The sequence below is a fragment of the Protopterus annectens genome, chromosome 3.part0 (genome assembly GCF_019279795.1).
Source record: "Protopterus annectens isolate FY-2018-M chromosome 3.part0, PAN1.0, whole genome shotgun sequence".
Classification (NCBI taxonomy): domain Eukaryota; kingdom Metazoa; phylum Chordata; order Ceratodontiformes; family Protopteridae; genus Protopterus; species Protopterus annectens.
The window spans coordinates 483,116,709-483,135,093 of NC_056731.1; the positions used below are offsets into that span (position 1 = coordinate 483,116,709).

General features: G+C 41.1%; 1 protein-coding gene across 1 annotated transcript in view; it reads right to left on the reverse strand.

Moving 5' to 3' along the window:
- ATPSCKMT (ATP synthase c subunit lysine N-methyltransferase) overlaps positions 1-18,385 on the reverse strand; it is a 464,757-nt gene that overhangs the window by 206,043 nt on the left and 240,329 nt on the right. The window contains exon 4 of the mRNA XM_044064907.1: positions 5,284-5,334. Coding sequence (XP_043920842.1) covers positions 5,284-5,334 — 51 coding nt within the window. The remainder of the gene's footprint in view (positions 1-5,283; positions 5,335-18,385) is intronic.

The window sequence follows — 18,385 nt, forward strand, 5'->3', positions numbered from 1 at the left end:
TCTATGTTTGGGTAGTTGAAGTCGCCCAATATAATGGTGTTTGGAGAAACCTTCATATTTTCCAGTGTTCTCAGGAAGGCCGAGTGGGGTTCCTGGGTTTGGGAGGGTGGTCTGTAGCAGGCTATAAACTGGAAGGCAGTTTTACCCACTGTTAGTTGCACATGGATAGTCTCTGATGCTTCGTGCTGTCCCACCAACCTGGAGGTGTGGGTATCTTTGACAAATATTGATACTCCCCCTCCTTTTGTGGTTCGGTCCAAGTTTTGGGGCCGAAAAGCATGGTATGAGGTATAACCTGATAGTGCTGGGGTGCTCTCGGGAGCCTTGAACCAGGTTTCTGTTACTGCACAGATATCGATGTTCTCCATGCTAAGGAGAGTTTCGAGTGTGTGCATCTTGAGGTTTAGACTTCTGGCGTTGAGTAGCATTACTTTTAGTTTCTTATAGCTGGTGACCATGTTTAAGTGGCCAAGCAGCTTTTCCAAATGTAACAATTTTATTTATGAATTAAACCAACCTTTAGGACACCTCACACATTTTCACAGCAACAAATGTAAAAAGGTATAACTGGTCAGTACTTGAACCTGGGACCTACTACACTTTAGGCTGTGACTCAACCTACTTAGCTGCTTGAATACAGAGAAAAACAGTATACCTTTACATATACTGTAAACTACCAGTTAGCGTTGCTAAGCACCGCTCTGCGCAATCAGGCTTTAAAACATAAATAAAATTAAATAATTAATTACATCCGGTTTCTATTTTTAGATGTCTGACAGATGCCAGTTGTGTAAGTGCAATCACAGCTTAGCACTACTGTACTCTGCGCCACACAAACGTGTTTACAAATAAATAAAATTAAATAATTAATTACATCCATTTTCTATTTTTAGATGTCTGGCAGGTGTCAGCTGTGTAAGTGTAAACACAGCTCGGCACTGCTGCGCTCCACACTGCACAAACAAGCTTTAAAAAAATTAATACATTAAAAACATACATTAACTCATTAAAACTTCAAAATACAAAAGCAGAACTTAAAAACACACAAATAAAAACCACAATGGAACAGAGCAATCAACTTGTTTTAAGTCCTTTCGTCCCATTTATTACACAACTTTTTCAGAACCAACTGTATATTTCTATACAGTAACTCATTATAGCCAAGTGCACCTCCAGGTGTTTCTGCAGTTACATCCTACTGCACCTCTAGGCATCAAATATTGCTTGTTCATATTTGCATTAATAATACCAAAACCATGCTACATACAAGGTATCAGAATATTTTATCTTGAAGCATGCAAGATGGCAAACAGAACTGTATTGATATTTGACTTCTGTCAATGAGTATTTGTTAGATCTGTAAGGTGATAACTTCATTTTTAAAGGCTTCTTCATTTTCAAAAGAGCTGTACTGGAGTTAACATTCACACCTATTTCTACACTACCGGGTACATTACAAAGGATCTTATCCTGTGCATAATATCTGTCCAGAAATTTCCTGGACAATGTACAACTACAGGACAGCCTCTCTGCTACTACTTATATGGATTCAGTATGGGTACTACTGTGATCTCCCTCATTAGTGCCATGATTAATACGCATGGCACACTGGCGAGGGGGAACTGTGGCTGTGTGCACGGGACATTTCATGTAGGCTCTACATGGAGCCTACATGGATTTTATTGAATCCTGGGGTCTGTTTTAATGTGGCACATGATTCTGTCATTCATCTTGTAAACCGCATAGTACATAAAGGGTTTGTTCTAGTTACAGCCTGAATAATTGTGACCCTAAGACTACAGACTTCACCAGTGGATTCATAAACATTGCGCATAGTTTCATATATGATATGTGCATGATTGGAGGTCTTTACAGCCATGATATTTGGGTAATTCCTAAAAGAAAATCACCCTAGTATTAAACCATCTGTAAGGAGACACCAGTGGTGGATAGTGATCATGCACAATGTGCACTCTGCCCTGCCAGCGCCACTGTGCTTCCAAATGTACATAGCACACAGTGGGTGATGTATGTTCATAGTGTTATGTGAGTAATGCTGTTCTTCTATGGAGCACAGGGAACATACTCTGGTTAGTGGCAATAAAGTAACATCCTCACCAACCGTCCAGGTGACAGTCCTATGTTCAAAGTGGTGCACCTATGGTGTGTAGTGCTATGCAATCATGGCAAAGGCCTACTGAGAAAAGTCTCAGCCAGCACTGCTATTATTGCAGAGTCGGGATCATCAGCACACTATGCCAATGAAAGGGATTGGTATTTCTGCAATTGCCACTGCTGGGAGCTCAGGGGTATCACTTTGTTGGGTGCAGGCCATGCATGGCTGCTACAATGCACTTGTTTGCAGTGTACTCTACAGCACAGTGTACTGTAGTACACCTTAATAAAATGCACTGTCCTGTGTGGTTCTCTTCCACTTAATTATGCTGGTATTTCTTAGCTATGATATGCTGAGCAACACATCACCATTTCTTGGACATCAGGCATATGTTGTTGATGTTGTTGCAGTTAAATCTGCATTTCTGCTCCTGTAAATCCCTGCCACCACTCTGTTCCATAGTCCATTAGTCACATGTTTGTAGACTGTGGACTATGGTGAAGATCCCCAATTCATTACTACTGCTTATCTGGACATAAACTGCACTGCACGTTGATACTGTACTGCACATGGTTCCATTTGTGACCTGTGCAGGATTCTGGTATGTTTCTGAACCATACACCCTTCCAGACTGAATGTGTATAATATTTATGAATCCTGGACTTGGTTGTTAAAATTGTCTTTGTCTTTGTTATAACTAAATTGAAGTGTATCTCAGATAGGAAACATTTTCTTCAATCTTGCAACATACACATAAACCACATAAACAGCACTTCATGAGACATCTACTAGCTGCATCCCTGAGCACTGAAAATCTTGACTGCCATTTCAATTTCTCTGGCAGCTGTCTGTACGCTTTCATAGCTAATGCACAGTCAAGTCTACTGCTCACACATGACGTTGTTTTAAATGAAAGAAGTAATTATCCATTGTATAAATTATATTTTTCATAAAATTCTTCCCGTAATCCATCTGCTGACAAGTGTTAGGAAAACAGTATGCCAGATTACATTTAAGAAATTATCACTAAACTGCATTCCAAACCTAACGATATGTTTGTACATGCACTTCTGTTTAATACATGTTATGAGTTCAAAATAGCTAACATATTCACTTCCCTGCAAAAGCTAATGCCATTTTTTATCTTGCAAAAGTTTGGCTTATTTTCTTCATGTACCTGCAAGGTAAGGAATTGCAAACAGCAGCATAGTACATTTAACAGGAATTTGTCTTTGACACTCATGTAAAAATAGAACTGGCTCTAAGTGTGAAAGCTCATTGCATGTTGTTAATGTAGCCTTTGGGGAAAAAAAAGAAAAAAAGTTTTTCAAGTGGATAGTGTTTTCTTTGCCAATGGCAAGGAAACCAGTAATCTGCTAAATGTATTTTGCAAGCAGAAAACTGCCGAGACACAATGCATCTATTCAATAATATTTCATTTTATCATAATTGTAGTTCCGCAGAATCTTTCAAATATGTGTTTACAAGTTTTCTTTCTGGTAGACAAATATAAGATCTTGTGGATCTTTTGATCAAATGCTAGCAGTCTCTATGCTATGTACGATAAAATGCTCCTCATGCTCTGACAACCTGCTCTGTAGTGTTACTTTAGTTTACATGCAAGTACAGTCATTTTTAAAGATAACACCAATTCATGCAGACAAGACCTTGGTTTAATTTCCTATCCAAAGCATGGCATCTTAACAGTGCAGCATCCCTTCCTCATGCTGCACTACAGTGTCAGCATTGCAATATGACGCCAATCGCAAGGTGTGGGGATAGAACCCACAGCCTTTGATCTTCCTTGCATCAAAGACAAGGGTGTTACGTGCAAACAGAATGTCTCACTGCATGTAATTACAGCTGAAAAACACTATCAAAGATCTCAAAATTGAAAACCAAGGGGCCATTGTGTTTTCTTCCTTCAGATGTATACATAGGATTAGATAATTACTTAATGAAATGGCAAATGCTCACTTGAGCAAAACAAAAAAGATTCATCTAAAAAGATCGAACAAAATACAAAAAAAAAAAAAAAAAAAAAAAAAAAAAAAGCATAAAACTCTATTTTGCATGGGGATCAAGCCCCCCCCCCACCTTGTTCCCTCACGCCCACTGTTAATTAGATACAGAAACTCCACGATCACTCAACAGTAGAGAAAGGACAGATTCCCAAGTACCGCTATACAGCAGTCTTGCACAAACAACAGTCAGCTTTAAGAGACTTCAGTCTCTTAAGCTGGCAAAGCAAAGTAAAAAGGACATTCAATATTTCGAACATTCTCTTTTATCAACTGCAGCCATTTAGATATACAACATTAAGGTTAAATTAGCATTTTTTTTTTTTTGCAAAGTTACTGTTTTCAATATGGGCGTTATACAATATAAATCCATTTCAGAAGAAAAGCAAGCAGAAATAAGGAACGCAATACCATACTGACATTTGTTACTATAATTTCTTATGTTAGGAATCAGCTGAAATCCAGGGGACAATGCAGTTACACTGAAGAAAGTCTATTGTAATCTGTTTACCTTATGTTACATTAATGGGTACTATTTTCTAATTTTTCTCAAACAGATTGCACTATATTATATTTCCTACACAAACAAACCATAATTAAAAAATAAAGGTCTCGAGTATCTGCTTTTCCTGCATTAAATGTAGACTTATTTTCTCTAGCAATAGTACTTTACTCAGCTGTGCTCATCTTGTACAGTTCTTGCTGCTGAATGAAATGACTTCTGCCTGAAAGTGTCCTGTACAATGGATCTGGTAGCATTACCATACAAAAGTGCAAATAACTTTAAAATTGTGTTACAGCATCATTAGTGCCAGAGATCATTTCTGTAACTGAACAGTGTACCAATATTAAAACCTGTTAAGCATATTACATTTACCCTACTTTCATTGTCCTCATGTATGTGTCAGTGGAAGTCTGTCCCCAATCACTAAGTTTATGGATTTTGTTAAGGTGTAGAGCAGCATGCTTAACTTTAAATGTATGCCAGAAACTCCTTAGTCTAAAGCTCGCATAATAATAATAATAATAAAAAAAAAAAAAAGAATCTGACCTTTATGTGAACATAAACAATCATCTTAACTAAGTAACAAAACTATTAACAAAAACCATTAAACAGCTGTACATTTAAACCATAACTATACTTACCATCTGAGGAACTCCAAATACAACAACATTATTGTATTCTGCAAAACTGACCTGTAAAAAATAAAAACACATATAAATAAGAACATTTGGTAATCTGACTTACCTTTATCTTCTCTACTTTGACAGTGCTACTGCATGATGCATCGGGTGCTACACACTTTAAAAACAAACATGCATGGAAGAGTGCAACAGTCATCCATGTCAACTAGAATTAAAGAAAAGAGTAGTCTGAATCTCTTGGTCCAAAATACACCAGGTAAACCAAGGTGGCTTTCAAGTGGATTCTACAACATCATACATTGTGCAAATGGACACTGTGACTACTTTTCAAGTGTGACTCCTTGGTAAGGTATTGGTCTTCTCTAAAATTACATTATTTTGTAGATGGAAGAGTTAATAAACAAGAAACTTCTAGTTACAAACTGCAAATTAAATGTTAAGCGAAATCAATGTTTCTCCAAATGTGGAGATAAAAAAGAGCTAATCTTTTATAATAGAATGTGGAACTTGCGGAACTGGAATGCCTCTCCGCATCCTTCACGATGTTGTTAATACTAAAGCTTTCAAAAATCCTTTGAGACTGACAATAATATGGGTTTACAGCATCTTAACTATAACAAACAAAAGGAACACAATTACACACAAAAATCTCCTACATCTGGATTTTTCCATGAGGGGCTAAGGAAAGGCAGATTAGGTTAGTTAAGGCTGCTCTTACTGTGGCAAGGCTAACACATGTTATCAATGTGGAGAATTAAGAATTAGGTACAAAAAATGGGAATAAGAGAATAAACAGTGAGAAGGGGAGCCCTAACTACAACCCAGATGTAGTGAGTTTGAATAGTGCTTGACACTAGAGGAGACAAACAAGGGGTGCTGGCAAACAGCAGCAACTGTTGACCCACGCCTATTCCACAATGGAGGGAGGGGTTTCCACATGTCATCTACCAATCTCCCAGTGATGGGGGGGTAGAGCTGTAATTGCACAACAGGAAGCCACTGAATTCAGCAAATCGGGGGGGGGGGTGAACAATATCAAGCAGCCCTCTCCAGCTGAGGCATAATAAACAATTACCAGGCTTATTAAGACAGCATCTGTGTGTTGCTGATGGGTTGCTCTGCTCAGCATGCCCCTGCTATTCTGTTAATAACTGCAACAGTCCTAGCTGTAGGGACAGGTTAATATCAGGGAATCTCAAGTTAGTAGAAGCAGCAACAATGAATAGCTGATAGAAAGCTGTAATGATATGCAAACAGGGAGAATAAATATGCTGTGTGAATCTAATGGAAGTCATATGCAATTAGAAACAGAAATGGACTTAGAGCATTGCAAAAATGTGGGGATTAGTTTAAGAGATCATAATTCTCTTAGACACTGCAATATTTGCTTCATAAGCTTCTTCGGGAAAGTGTTGAGAGTAGACATTAGTGGAGAAAAACACTGTCTTGGAGCCATTCGTGATTTGGCGGCAATGTGAGTGGCTTACCTTCCAGAAATAAAAGTAGAGTTGGATTTGCCTACTTTGTGTAACTCTACGCACTGGACAGAGAATACAAATAATACAAATAGCACAAATATTTAAAAATGAAAATGAAAGTTATGTTAATGATAGATCCCTGTTATCTCTTTCCATCTGGTTCAACCTGTTGGGTTATGGAATCCAACTCAGATCTGAGAATGGCCATATTCCAAAGACTTCAGCCCACTAAGCTCTACCTCCTCTACCCATAATCTGTTCAACTAAGATTACCTCAAATCAAGTTTGTCCCTCTCTGCTCCAACTCACATTACTCAGTCCCAAAAGGAAACTACTAAGGACCCCAACAAATGAGGAAATTCAACCCTCCTGACTCTGTCTTCCCAAGATCGAGAAACTCACTACAATGGTGGGGACAAGGGGGAGGGTAGGGAAGGTTGAACCAGATGGAAATGGATCTATTGTCATGGTAGGTACATAACTTTCATATTCAATGTTGGCCTTTTCCATCTGGATTCAAACTGTGGGACAGAGTGCCTAGCCATGTAAAATCCTAGGAAGGTCTTAAGATATTATGCAATACGGTAGAACCAAAAGAAGATCTGGACCTCCACTGAATTTCTGATTTATAGTTGGACACAAATGCATAAGGTCCTACCCAAGTAGTAGCTGCACAAACATTATCCGAAGCAGCACTGGAGAAGAAAGCTGTGGAAGCAGCCATAGCTCTAGTAGAATGAGCTTTAAGTATACAATTAAGGGCTTTCCTTTCAAACTATAACCAAAGGAAATACAGTCCGATAGCCACTTGGAGAAAGTAGCACTGGCATGCCCAATTTGGTCTTTGACAAGGAAACAAACAACTGTTTAGACTTTCTGAAAGATTTGGTTCTGTCCAAGTAAAACTTCAATTGTCAATGGACATCAAGACAATGCAGTAAATACTCCCGTTGGTTAGAAATTCAGGAAAGAATGCTGTAAGCGAATGGACTAATTTAAATTGTTCTCCATAACCACCTTTTGGGCAAAGGCAGGATCCATACAGAGGGCAACAGAAGAGAGGGCCTGCAGTTCTGACACCCACTGCAGAAGTAACAGCCACTCAGAATAAAGTCTTCCAAAGCAATAACTTTAAGTCAGCAGTAGCAGAAGGTATAAATGGAGGTGCAGCCAGCAAGTGAAGCAAGAAAGATAAATCCCATGGTGGGATCCCGTACTGGAGTATGCAACAAAAAACTACCCTTGAGAAAAACATTTGAAATGTTGAGAGCAGCCAATAGCATATTATCCCTACCAATGTGAAAATTAGAAATAGCTTCCAATTGTACCTTAATAGGAGAATAATTGGATCTTATGCTAAACAAATCTGCTAGAAACTCCGGAATCGCCACCAAAAGGGATGAAAAGGGATCCAAACTCTTACAGGCAGCCCAACAAGTGAAGTGTTTCCACTTACTAGCACACAACCTATGTGTAGACACTTTTTGAGAAGACAAAATATGCACTACACTTTCTTAAAGCTTGGGATTTCTGGCCATCAAGAGAATTGGGGAAACAATGCAGTTAACTTGAATGTCTGAAGGTCAGGAGGATCCATACCTGCCAGATGAGAAATCAGATCTGAATGAGATCCAGGACCCAAGGAGGGTACTTCAGAAGAGGCTAACGAAAGGGGAACCACACCTGACAGGGTCAAAAAGGGGCAATGAAGATTACAGTCATTCTGCTATGGGTTGTCTTCTGACAAAATTTATTATCAGCGGGGTTGGCGGATGCATACTGAACACATGGGGCCCAAGCATAAAGAAGAGAGTCCCTGGGTGTCTGCCCCTGATGAGGGACTACAGCATAATAGCTTTTGAAGTTGGTGCTGGGTAAGGATATGAAGACATCACAACACAGACTGCCTCAGCATCGAAAAATCCAAGTAACAACTTTCAGATTCAGAGATGACTCATGCAGTAAGAGAATGTTTCTGCTCAAACTGTCTGCCAGTATGTTGGACTTCCCTGGGATGTGCACTGCATTCAGAAACCACTTAGATGAAATTACCAATTGCCAAACTCTCATGGCCTCCTGACAAACAGGAGAGGAATGGGTTCCCACCTGTTTGTTCAGATACCAAGTAACAGACATGTTATTGGTCTGAACTAAAATCATACCCTTGGGAAGAATGTCTTGAAAAGCATGTAATGCAAGAAGGACAGCCCTCATCTCCAAGATGTTGATGTTAAGATTGGCCCTGGTAGTGGACCAGGTCCTCTGGACAGTCCTTCCTTCTAAATGCCCCCCAACCCAAGAAGAAAGACATCAGTTGTTACTGTCCTGGGGGGAACAAATGGTCTCCCAGTGGACACTAAGGGAGACTCCAATCAACACCTGATCTGATCTTGACAGACATTTATCAACACAATGGGGAACCCCATCATATGTTTCAAGTAGGACCAATGCACTAACAATGTCCACTGCAGAGCCCTCATGTGGTACCTCGCTAGGGGAACCAAGCACATGGCGGCTGCATGTATCCTAAAAGCCTGAAAATAAGACAAGCACGGGGTGGGGGGGGGTGTTCGGTAAGAGAGCAAGGAAATGGCTAGACTCTGCAGGGTGAATACTTTGGAAACTGGGAGTCTTGCAATCTGAGAAACTGTGTCTATGTGGCAGCCTATGAACTCTAACATTTGCACAGGGAAAAGGCTGGACTTCTGATAGCTTGATTGTGACTGCCAAGGAATGAGCAGCTGGAGTAAGGTGTCCATGGCCCTGTCTACAGATGTTCTCGTGGAGGTGGTTAGGAGCCAATCATCCTGGTAAGGGAAGACCTGGAAGCCCTGCAGCCTGATCCAGTCTGCTATGACTGTCATACATTTGGTGAACACCCAAGGGGTGGTGGTGAGACAAAAACAGCAACACACTGAACTGATAATGACTGGCCCCCAGCTGGAAGTGCAGAAACCTCCAGGAATGCCTCGTTACCTTTATGTGATGGTAAATGTCCTTGAGGTAGATTAAGCACATCCAGTCGTCCCTCCTCAAGAGAGGCAGAACCATCTGAAACTCAGTCTGTTTTACAAAACAATTCAATTTATTCACATCCAGAAATGGGCTGAGGTCCTTACTCTTCTTTGGAACCAAAAAGAACCTTGAATAGGCCTCAGATCCATGCTGGTCTGGAGGGACCTCTTGGATGACTCAATTTACTAACAGTTTCTGAATTTCAATGGCTGCATACCTTCTCTGATGGGGCGGCAAATCTGGAAGAAGTTTGGATTTTAAAACTGGAATTTCCAAAAATGGAATTGCATAGCCCCTGGATATGATCCTTAACACCCATATGTCCGAGATGATGGTCTCCCAAGCTCCTGGGTATAGAGCCAAATGACCATTGACTGCATCCAGAGCCAGACAGACATGCAACCCATCAGGGTCACTGAAAGGTTCTCCCAGAGAAGGATCCATGAAAGCCTTGGTTCTATGGACTATCCCTGCGGTATAGGTGGCATTCATTGCAGTTAACTTCCCTGCCACAGAGGAAGCCTTCAGAAAGGGCTTTCTGAAAAGACTGCTATGCTTTCCTAAAAAAAAAAAAAAAAAAAAAAAAGACATTTTCCTCCATTCTGGTTCTGAGAGAAGGTCCATTGAGGGGTAGCAAAACATACTCCAATGTAAGACAGCATTGTCCCGTCTTACTCACTCCTGGTCAAAATATCCTTAACCTTAGGCCCAAAAAGTGAAGAGCCATCTAAGGGGTGTTAATAAAGGATGCCTTGAAATAGCCTGCAAAATTACATAGCCTCATTCAAGCATGTCAACACATGGCAATGCTGGCGCCTATGGCTGGTGATGTGCCATCAGCCATGTCAGGCAGCAGATGCATGGACATATTAGCAGTACACTGTAAGGTGGACAACTGAGTCTCCAAAGTTTTTCAAGACTCCAGAATCTGCTGTGTGTTATCTAGCCTTAACACTTCCAAAAAATATCACACTGAAGTCTGATTAAGTGAGTGAAATAGTTCAACGCCCTCAGTGCAAATGTGTCTGAGGTGCAGGAGCACTTTCACAACTCTATGAACGCCTGAGACTCCCAATTCTGGGGATGAACCATGGAACTCTCTTCTAAGATATCCTTCTTACCACCACCACCACAACTACATCAAAGACAGACTCTGGGAAGGGTGAAAATCTTGTCCAGTTTCTTAGGGATCAGTTGCACTATATCAGGCTAATTCCACCCTCTCTGGGACACCATGTCACCAGTCAATAAGGGGGTCTGGAGGAAAGACTATCCAGGATGTGGATAGGCCCATCCCAAAGGCCACCAAAAATACAGTCCAACCTCCTGCACTGGTGAAGCAGCTCCAAAAGATTGTCAAAGGAGGCATCCTTGTGGGCGGATTTAAGGGAATACTCTCCAACCTTGACATCAGTATCCTCTGTGAGGGATTCTTCAGGAGAATCCATGTGCTTCCTCTTGCACTGCCTCTTGGCCAGAACTTCCCACCCTGGAGAATTAGAGGGGGAAATGGAAGAGGCTAGGGGTCCTGAAGGCAGGGCATACTGGAGACCACTAGGGGTTGCCCTGGAGCAGACTGAGCTGTGTTCACAAGTACAGACGTCAAAGATGAAGGGATACCAGTTGGGAGGGTGGCCCGATGGTTAAGGTGTTTGCCTTACAAGGTACAGGGTTTGAATCTCACAAGGGATAATTGGCTAGGCTTAAAATGGCTCGCAAGGGCAGTTAGCCTAGGACTAATCTATGAACCTATGAATCTATATCAACTTGACCATAAAAAAGTACATGCCAGACTAGGATCTTTCTACCGCATTAAACCGTTCCTCACCAACAATACAAAGGCCACCATTGCACGCTCTGAACTTCTGTCCACCCTACTGTATGCATCCCCCATTACAATCTCAATAAAACTGACCTAAGCAAAATGGAAGGCTGTTACAACAGGTTGGGAGGGTTGGCCTAATGGTTAAGGTGTTTGCCTTACAAACACCTCGCAAGGGCAGTTAGCTTAGTACTAATCTATGAACGTATGAATTGCCCACTTTGCTACTACCTGCCTATATCAATCCCACCATTGTACTGCTCTACGCCAGCTCATCTGGCTTGAACTGCCTAACCTACTGACTTATAATCAGCTCTGCCTTTGCCATACTTTATATTACTTTCCCAATAAGTGTCCTGCCTAAATAACCTAGTACAACAGCACTCAGCCACAAGGCCTCTTCGGTCATCAAGCAAATTATTATTACAAGTCTCCAACAGTAATACTGGCAAAAAAATGGAACACCCTTCCTATTAGCATACAAAACACATCCTCTAAAGCCTCCTTTAAAAAACTCATCAGGCAACATCTGACAGAAAGCTGGCAGTGCCATGACTGTTCACCAGGCTAGAGCAATCAAACAATACACTTTTACTTATGCCCGTCTTACCTTACTAAATTCCTACTTCTCAACTAAACTTGATCAAGTTAAATTACTGCTACAATCTAAACCAAGACATAAGTGAGTACTATCACTATTCCAGTAAGAATTGGCAATAACACATATTACTAATACAGGTTTACCTAGCTCTGCTGAAACTGTCTTAATTAGTATTAGTATTGTAAAAACAATCTAATGTACTATGCTAAGTAGTGTACTGTGTTTCAATCCACAAATATATACTATGGAATCTTATTATCTATTATTACTATTAATGAATGTTCTTTGTTTTCCTACATTTGTACTGTCTTAATACCAGTGTAAAATATGTTATTCTTAATCTTTCTATGCATTGCGATGCTGTTTAAACACATAAATGTATTTGTAACTTGTCTTTCTTTGTGGAGCTTTTCTCCCCGGGCCTCTGCTGAAAAAGGGCCTCTGGCCCAGACAGGCTCCCCTGGTTAACAAATGTAAAATAAATAAATAAAAATAAATAAATAAAATGATCGCTCCTTCTCCTGACTGGAGAACATCCTCTCTATGACATTAAAGGTAGAAACTGAAGCAGGCTACAGTGAACCCACAGACCTAGGATCCGAAGATCCCAAGGACACATCGGACTCCTGAAACACTCCAACCTGCCCCTTACATTGAGATCAGAACTGATTTGTATAAAAGGCTAAACATACTCTCATGAAATATTTAAAGACTGGTAAAGGAACTTACAGATATGAAACTGCCTTACAATGCATTTTTAGTTTCTAAGTCAATGGAATAAATAAAGCTTTAATATTAAGAAGAAACATATCGATCTTATGTCACTTTTTTGTCTCATTGCATTAAAAAGACAGAAAACATCATCATTATGCAGAAATACCCTTTTAGATGCGATGTTGTAATAATGTAATATATTATATTTGTTTGGTGGGAGGGGAGTTGAGGAAGAATGAAAATGGACAACACAGATGGAACTTTATGGTGAATATACAATTTCTTTATCTGATGTTGTCAATTTGTATTCATTCCTCAACAAATGGGATAGAGTCCACAGCTACATGAAATCCAGGGAGGACACTAAGGAAGGATATTCCTGAGCACTGCTGAGCCAAATGCTGCTCTTTCCCTCGAGACCAGATCCAATATGTAATGTGTAACAAAGGTATGAGGATTAGCCCAAGTTCCAGCTGCACAGATATCATCCATGGAAGCCCTGGATAAAAATCCTGATGATGTTGCCATGGACCTGGTTGATGGACTCTCAAAGATTTTTGTAAGGATAGGCCCAATTTGTCATAAACAAAGGATATACAAGTCAACCATTTGGCTAAAGTTACTTTTGTAACTGACTTACCTAATTTAGACTATGCAAAGTAAACAGACAATTTGTCTGTTTTTCTGAAATTCTTTGTTCTATGTAAATAAAAACATAATTGCCTGTGAATGTCCAGCAAATGTAATATGTATTCACCTTTGTTTGTGAAATTTGGAAAGAAAACTGGAAGATTAATGGACTGATTGATGTTGGATTCTGATACCACCTTAGGAAGAAAGGAAGGACTGTTTTGCAGTGCCACCCTGTCTTCATGAAATATTAAATAAGGAGGTCTAGAAGACAAAGCTTGAAGTTCTGAAAATCTTTGAGCAGAGGTAATGGCATCCAAAAAGACAGTTTTCCGGGTTAAGAAACTTTAATTCACATTTTGCTGCTGGCTTGAAGGAAGAATGAGCCAAGACTTGTAGTACTAAATTTAAGTCCAGTGGTGGAGTTGGATCTTTACATGGTGGTTTCAAAAGAACGGTACCCCTTAAAAAAGCCTTACAAATTTTTGATGAAGCTAAGGCAGAATTTTCAACTCCTATATGAAAATTAGAAATGGCAGCAAGTTGAATTTTAACAGATAAGGAACCGGCCCCTTCATTAAAATTTGTTGCTAGAAACTCAAGAACTTTATGTACTGGTGCTGAAAAAGGGTCAGTATCTTTTTGTTGTGCCCAAAAAAAAACAAATCTTTTCCATTTACTTCTGTAAATTTTCCTAATGGAAACTTTATGGGAAGACAAAAGTATATACCATACAGAGGAAAAGAGCCTGGCTTGTCTAGTTATCAATAGAAGTGGTGAAACTATGCAGTCAATTTTAGTTTTGAGATGTCCAGGTGAATCATGTCTGTCGGGTGAGAAAGGCGGTCCGGAATTGGATCCAGAATCCATGGAAGGTAAATTAAATGAAGCCAAAGAAAGGGGTAGCAAATCTGTGGAGGCCAACAAGGGGCAATGAGGATGACCTTGCTCTTGAATTGAGAAGCTTTCTGTAAAATTTGGAGATTAAGGGGTTTGGGGGTATGCACAGAGGAGACCAAGGGGAAATCGTGAAGGAGACAGCCTCTTGGTGATTTCCCCAGTTAAGGGATTATGGCAAAGAACCTGCTGCCCTTGTCATTGAGGGGAGATGCAAAAAAGGTCACAATATGGTTGGCCCATTGGAAAAATATCTTTTCTACAATTTTTGTGTTGCGAAACCACTCATAAGGTAACAAAATTGACCTGCTCAGCTCATCTGCTATCATGCTGGATTTCCTCAGAATGTGCACTACTATCAGAAATTGATTGTATGAGATCACCCACTGCCACAATTTCGGAGCTTCTTGACACAAGGGGTAAGATCTGGCCTCTCCTTGGTTTTGGATGTACCAAACCACGGAAATACTGTATGTCTGAATCACAATTATCCAGAAAGGGAGAGAGTCTTGGAAAGCCTGCAACTTTAAGAGCACTGGTCTCATTTCCAGGACGTTGACATGCATGTTGGCCTCTTCATGGGACCAAGTGCCTTGGACCATCTTTCCTAAGAAGTGCCCCCCCCCCCACCCAATTTGGGAAGCGTCCATGGTCACTATGGCATTGGGCTGAGGAAGAATGAAGGAACAGCCTTGTAGAATCTGATTTGAGTGAATCCCCCACCCACAGATATTTTTTGCATTGCTGTGTAATTTTGATCTGGGTGGACATAGGCTGGTGTAGAATGGACCACTAATGTCCACTGAAGAATTCTCATATGGTATCTTGCTAGGGAAACAGTGAACCCAAGGCTTGTAGAATCAATCAGGTCGAAAGAGAAGAATTTTTTTAATTATCTTTTTGACTTGAAATAGGATAGTCTGTACCTTTGGAAAAGGAAGGGAGCTGTCACTGATATTGTATTGAATAAGGCTCCTATCAATGTTAATGTTTGAGAAGGTTCTAACTGCGATTTGTTGAGGTTGATGGTAACTCTCAGAACAGAGCAAGTCTGGAGTACATAATCTCAAGCTCTCATCAGTAGATGCCTGGTCAAAGTGGTTATGAACCAGTCGTCCAAGGATGGAAACACCCGGAATCCCTGCAGTCTCAATTGAGCTGCTACTATTGCCAGGCATTTGGTGAACACCCTGGGGGCTACGGTGAGGCCAAAGGACAGTGCTCTGAAAGTACAGTTTTGTACCTACCATAAATGTAGATGTCCGAGAGGTATGCATCTGCAGTCCTAACATATGGGTTGTCCTGCCTCAGGCAGCCCTTCGGTCGGCCGGATTCCAAAGTCTGGGTCTGGCCTCGGCTGATGTCGCACTTCACCCGACGTCACAGCTGCTGTCAATTGGGTATAAAGGCATCAGCCGACGCCATTTTCCTCAGTGTTTCTTGCCCCAGATGCCAGGTGCCCTCTAGGAAGGCTAAATTTGGATAAATGCAAATGATTCCAAACAGTAGACAGCAAACAATATAAACATGTATATACATATATACAAACAAATACACCATAATAGATTCCCCCAGCTAGCTACAAGATGGGCAAATACCCTAGGAGTACCACAGAGGGGAAGGAGGGTGGGTAATCCTGACTGCAGATGCATACCTCTCGGACATCTACATTTATGGTAGGTACAAAACTGTACTATGTCCTTCAAGGATGCATCTGCAGTCCTAACATATGGGTAGAATACCATAGCCAAACTGGGGGAGGAGGCACTAAGATGATTATGGTGTAGCTAAGATCCCTTGCAAAACAGCAGTGGCAAAACCTGCCCGGGATCTGGAGTATAAAGGTAGATTATAATGCTTGGCAAATGTATGCACGGAGCTCCAAGTAGCAGCCTCTAAAATGTCTTTGGTAGCCACTCCTCGTAAGAAAGCTGTAGTAGTGGCTGTAGCCCTTGTGGAGTGAGGTCTGATGTTTTCTGGAGTTGTCTTTCCATGAAAAGAGTAACAAAATCTAATGCAATTTCCTATCCATTTTGAGATTGTCTGTTTTGAAATTGCTTTTCCTCCCATTCCTGTTGCATATGCTACCAGAAGCTGGTCAGTCTTTCTATTGTCCTTGGTTCTGTCCAGATAGTAGCGCAATTGCCTGTGCACATCCAAGGTATGTAGTAGTCTTTCGCCCCTGTTCTGTGGGTTGGGGAAGAATGTTGGTAGGTGGATTGCTTGGTTCAATGATACCCTGGAGACTACCTTTGGCATAAAAGTAGGGTTAGTTCTCAAGGACATTCTATCCTGATGGAAGATAAGGAAGGGCTGTACTGCCATTAATGCCTGTAATTCAGAAACCCTTCTTGCTGAAGTGATTGCAAGCAGGAAAGCAGTTTTCCAAGATAAGAACTGTAATTCTGCTGTTGCTGCTGGTTTAAAAGGGGGAAGTGTTAACTTTTCTAGCACAAAGTTAAGGTCCCATGTAGGCAAAGGTGGCTTTCTTGGAGGTTTTACATTTTTAATTCCTCTCAGAAACTGCCTGAGTAGAGGATGAGAGAAGACTGGAGGATCCATGTTGTATTCTGCTGAAATTGCTGATGCATGAATTTTAATGGAGGAGTAAGACAGGCCATTGTGGAAAAGTTCTGCTAAATATTCCAGGATGTTAGCTATGTTTGCTAATGATACATTTTTTCCTTTTGCTGCACTCCAAATGAGGTATCTTTTCCATTTGGCTGAATAAGTTTTCCTTGTGGAGGGTCTGCGAGCCTCCAGGATAATGTCTTTAACCCTCTGAGATAAATCTGGGTTATTTTGTTTTATGTAATATTCCAAGCAGCTTGCTGCAGTGTTTTCAAGTTTGGATGCAGGATCTTGAAGTTGTTCTGTGTTAGCAGTAAAGGAATTACAGGTAGAGGCCATGCGTGTGCCCGAGACATACTCCTTAGTAGTGGGTACCAATGCTGCCTCGGCCAGTCTGGAGCTATCAGGATGATCCTCGGGTGATCTTCTTTGATCTTCAGTAGCACTTTGTGCATCAAAGGAAGAGGTGGGAATGCATATGCTGTCAGGTTGAGTCCACCTTCCAAGCAAGTGGGTGGTATGTCCTTGTGCAGAATTTCCTCAATTGGTGGTTGTGTGGGGATGCAAACAGGTCTATTTCTGGTAACCCCCATTTCTTTGTAATGGATTTGAAGATGTCTGGATGCAGCATCCATTCGTGGGCATCCGTGGTAGTTCTGCTTAAGGTGTCCGCTAGTACATTTTCTTTTCCTGGCACAAATATGGCCTGGAGCTGAATGTTGAGGTTCAGGGCCACATTCCACAGGTCCATTGCCATCCAGCATAGAGGATATGAGTGTGTGCCTCCCTGTTTGTTGATATACCACATGACTGTGGTGTTGTCCGTCCTTATCAGCAAATGACCCTGTTGAAGAAACGGTCTGAATGTCTGAATTGCCTGTTTCACTGCCAGCATCTCTTTTTGATTTATGTGTAGGTTCAGCTGGTCTTGTGTCCATAGGCCTTGTATACATTTGTCCACCATGTGTGCCCCCCAACCGAGGTCTGAGGCATCCGTGGTGATAGTCTGGCTTGGGTGAGGGCTGCGGAAAGGCAGTCCTCTGTTCAACTGACAGGCCTGAGCCCACCACAGGAATTCTTGCTTCAGGCATGGAATTATTGGAATTTGGGTTTCTAGGCTGTGCTTGTGCCGAGACCATAAATTCCTTAGGTACCATTGCAACTTCCTCATATGTAGTCTGGCATGTGGAATCAATATTATACAGGATGCCATGTAACCCAGGGCTTGCAGGACTTTCCTTGCTGTAAGCTGGTTCTGTGTTGTTAATGCCATGAAATAGAGTGGTAGTTGCTTTTGTTTTTCTGCTGTGAGAAATGCCATTTGATTTGATGTGTCCAGTTCTGCACCCAAGAATGTTATCCTTTGGGATGGTA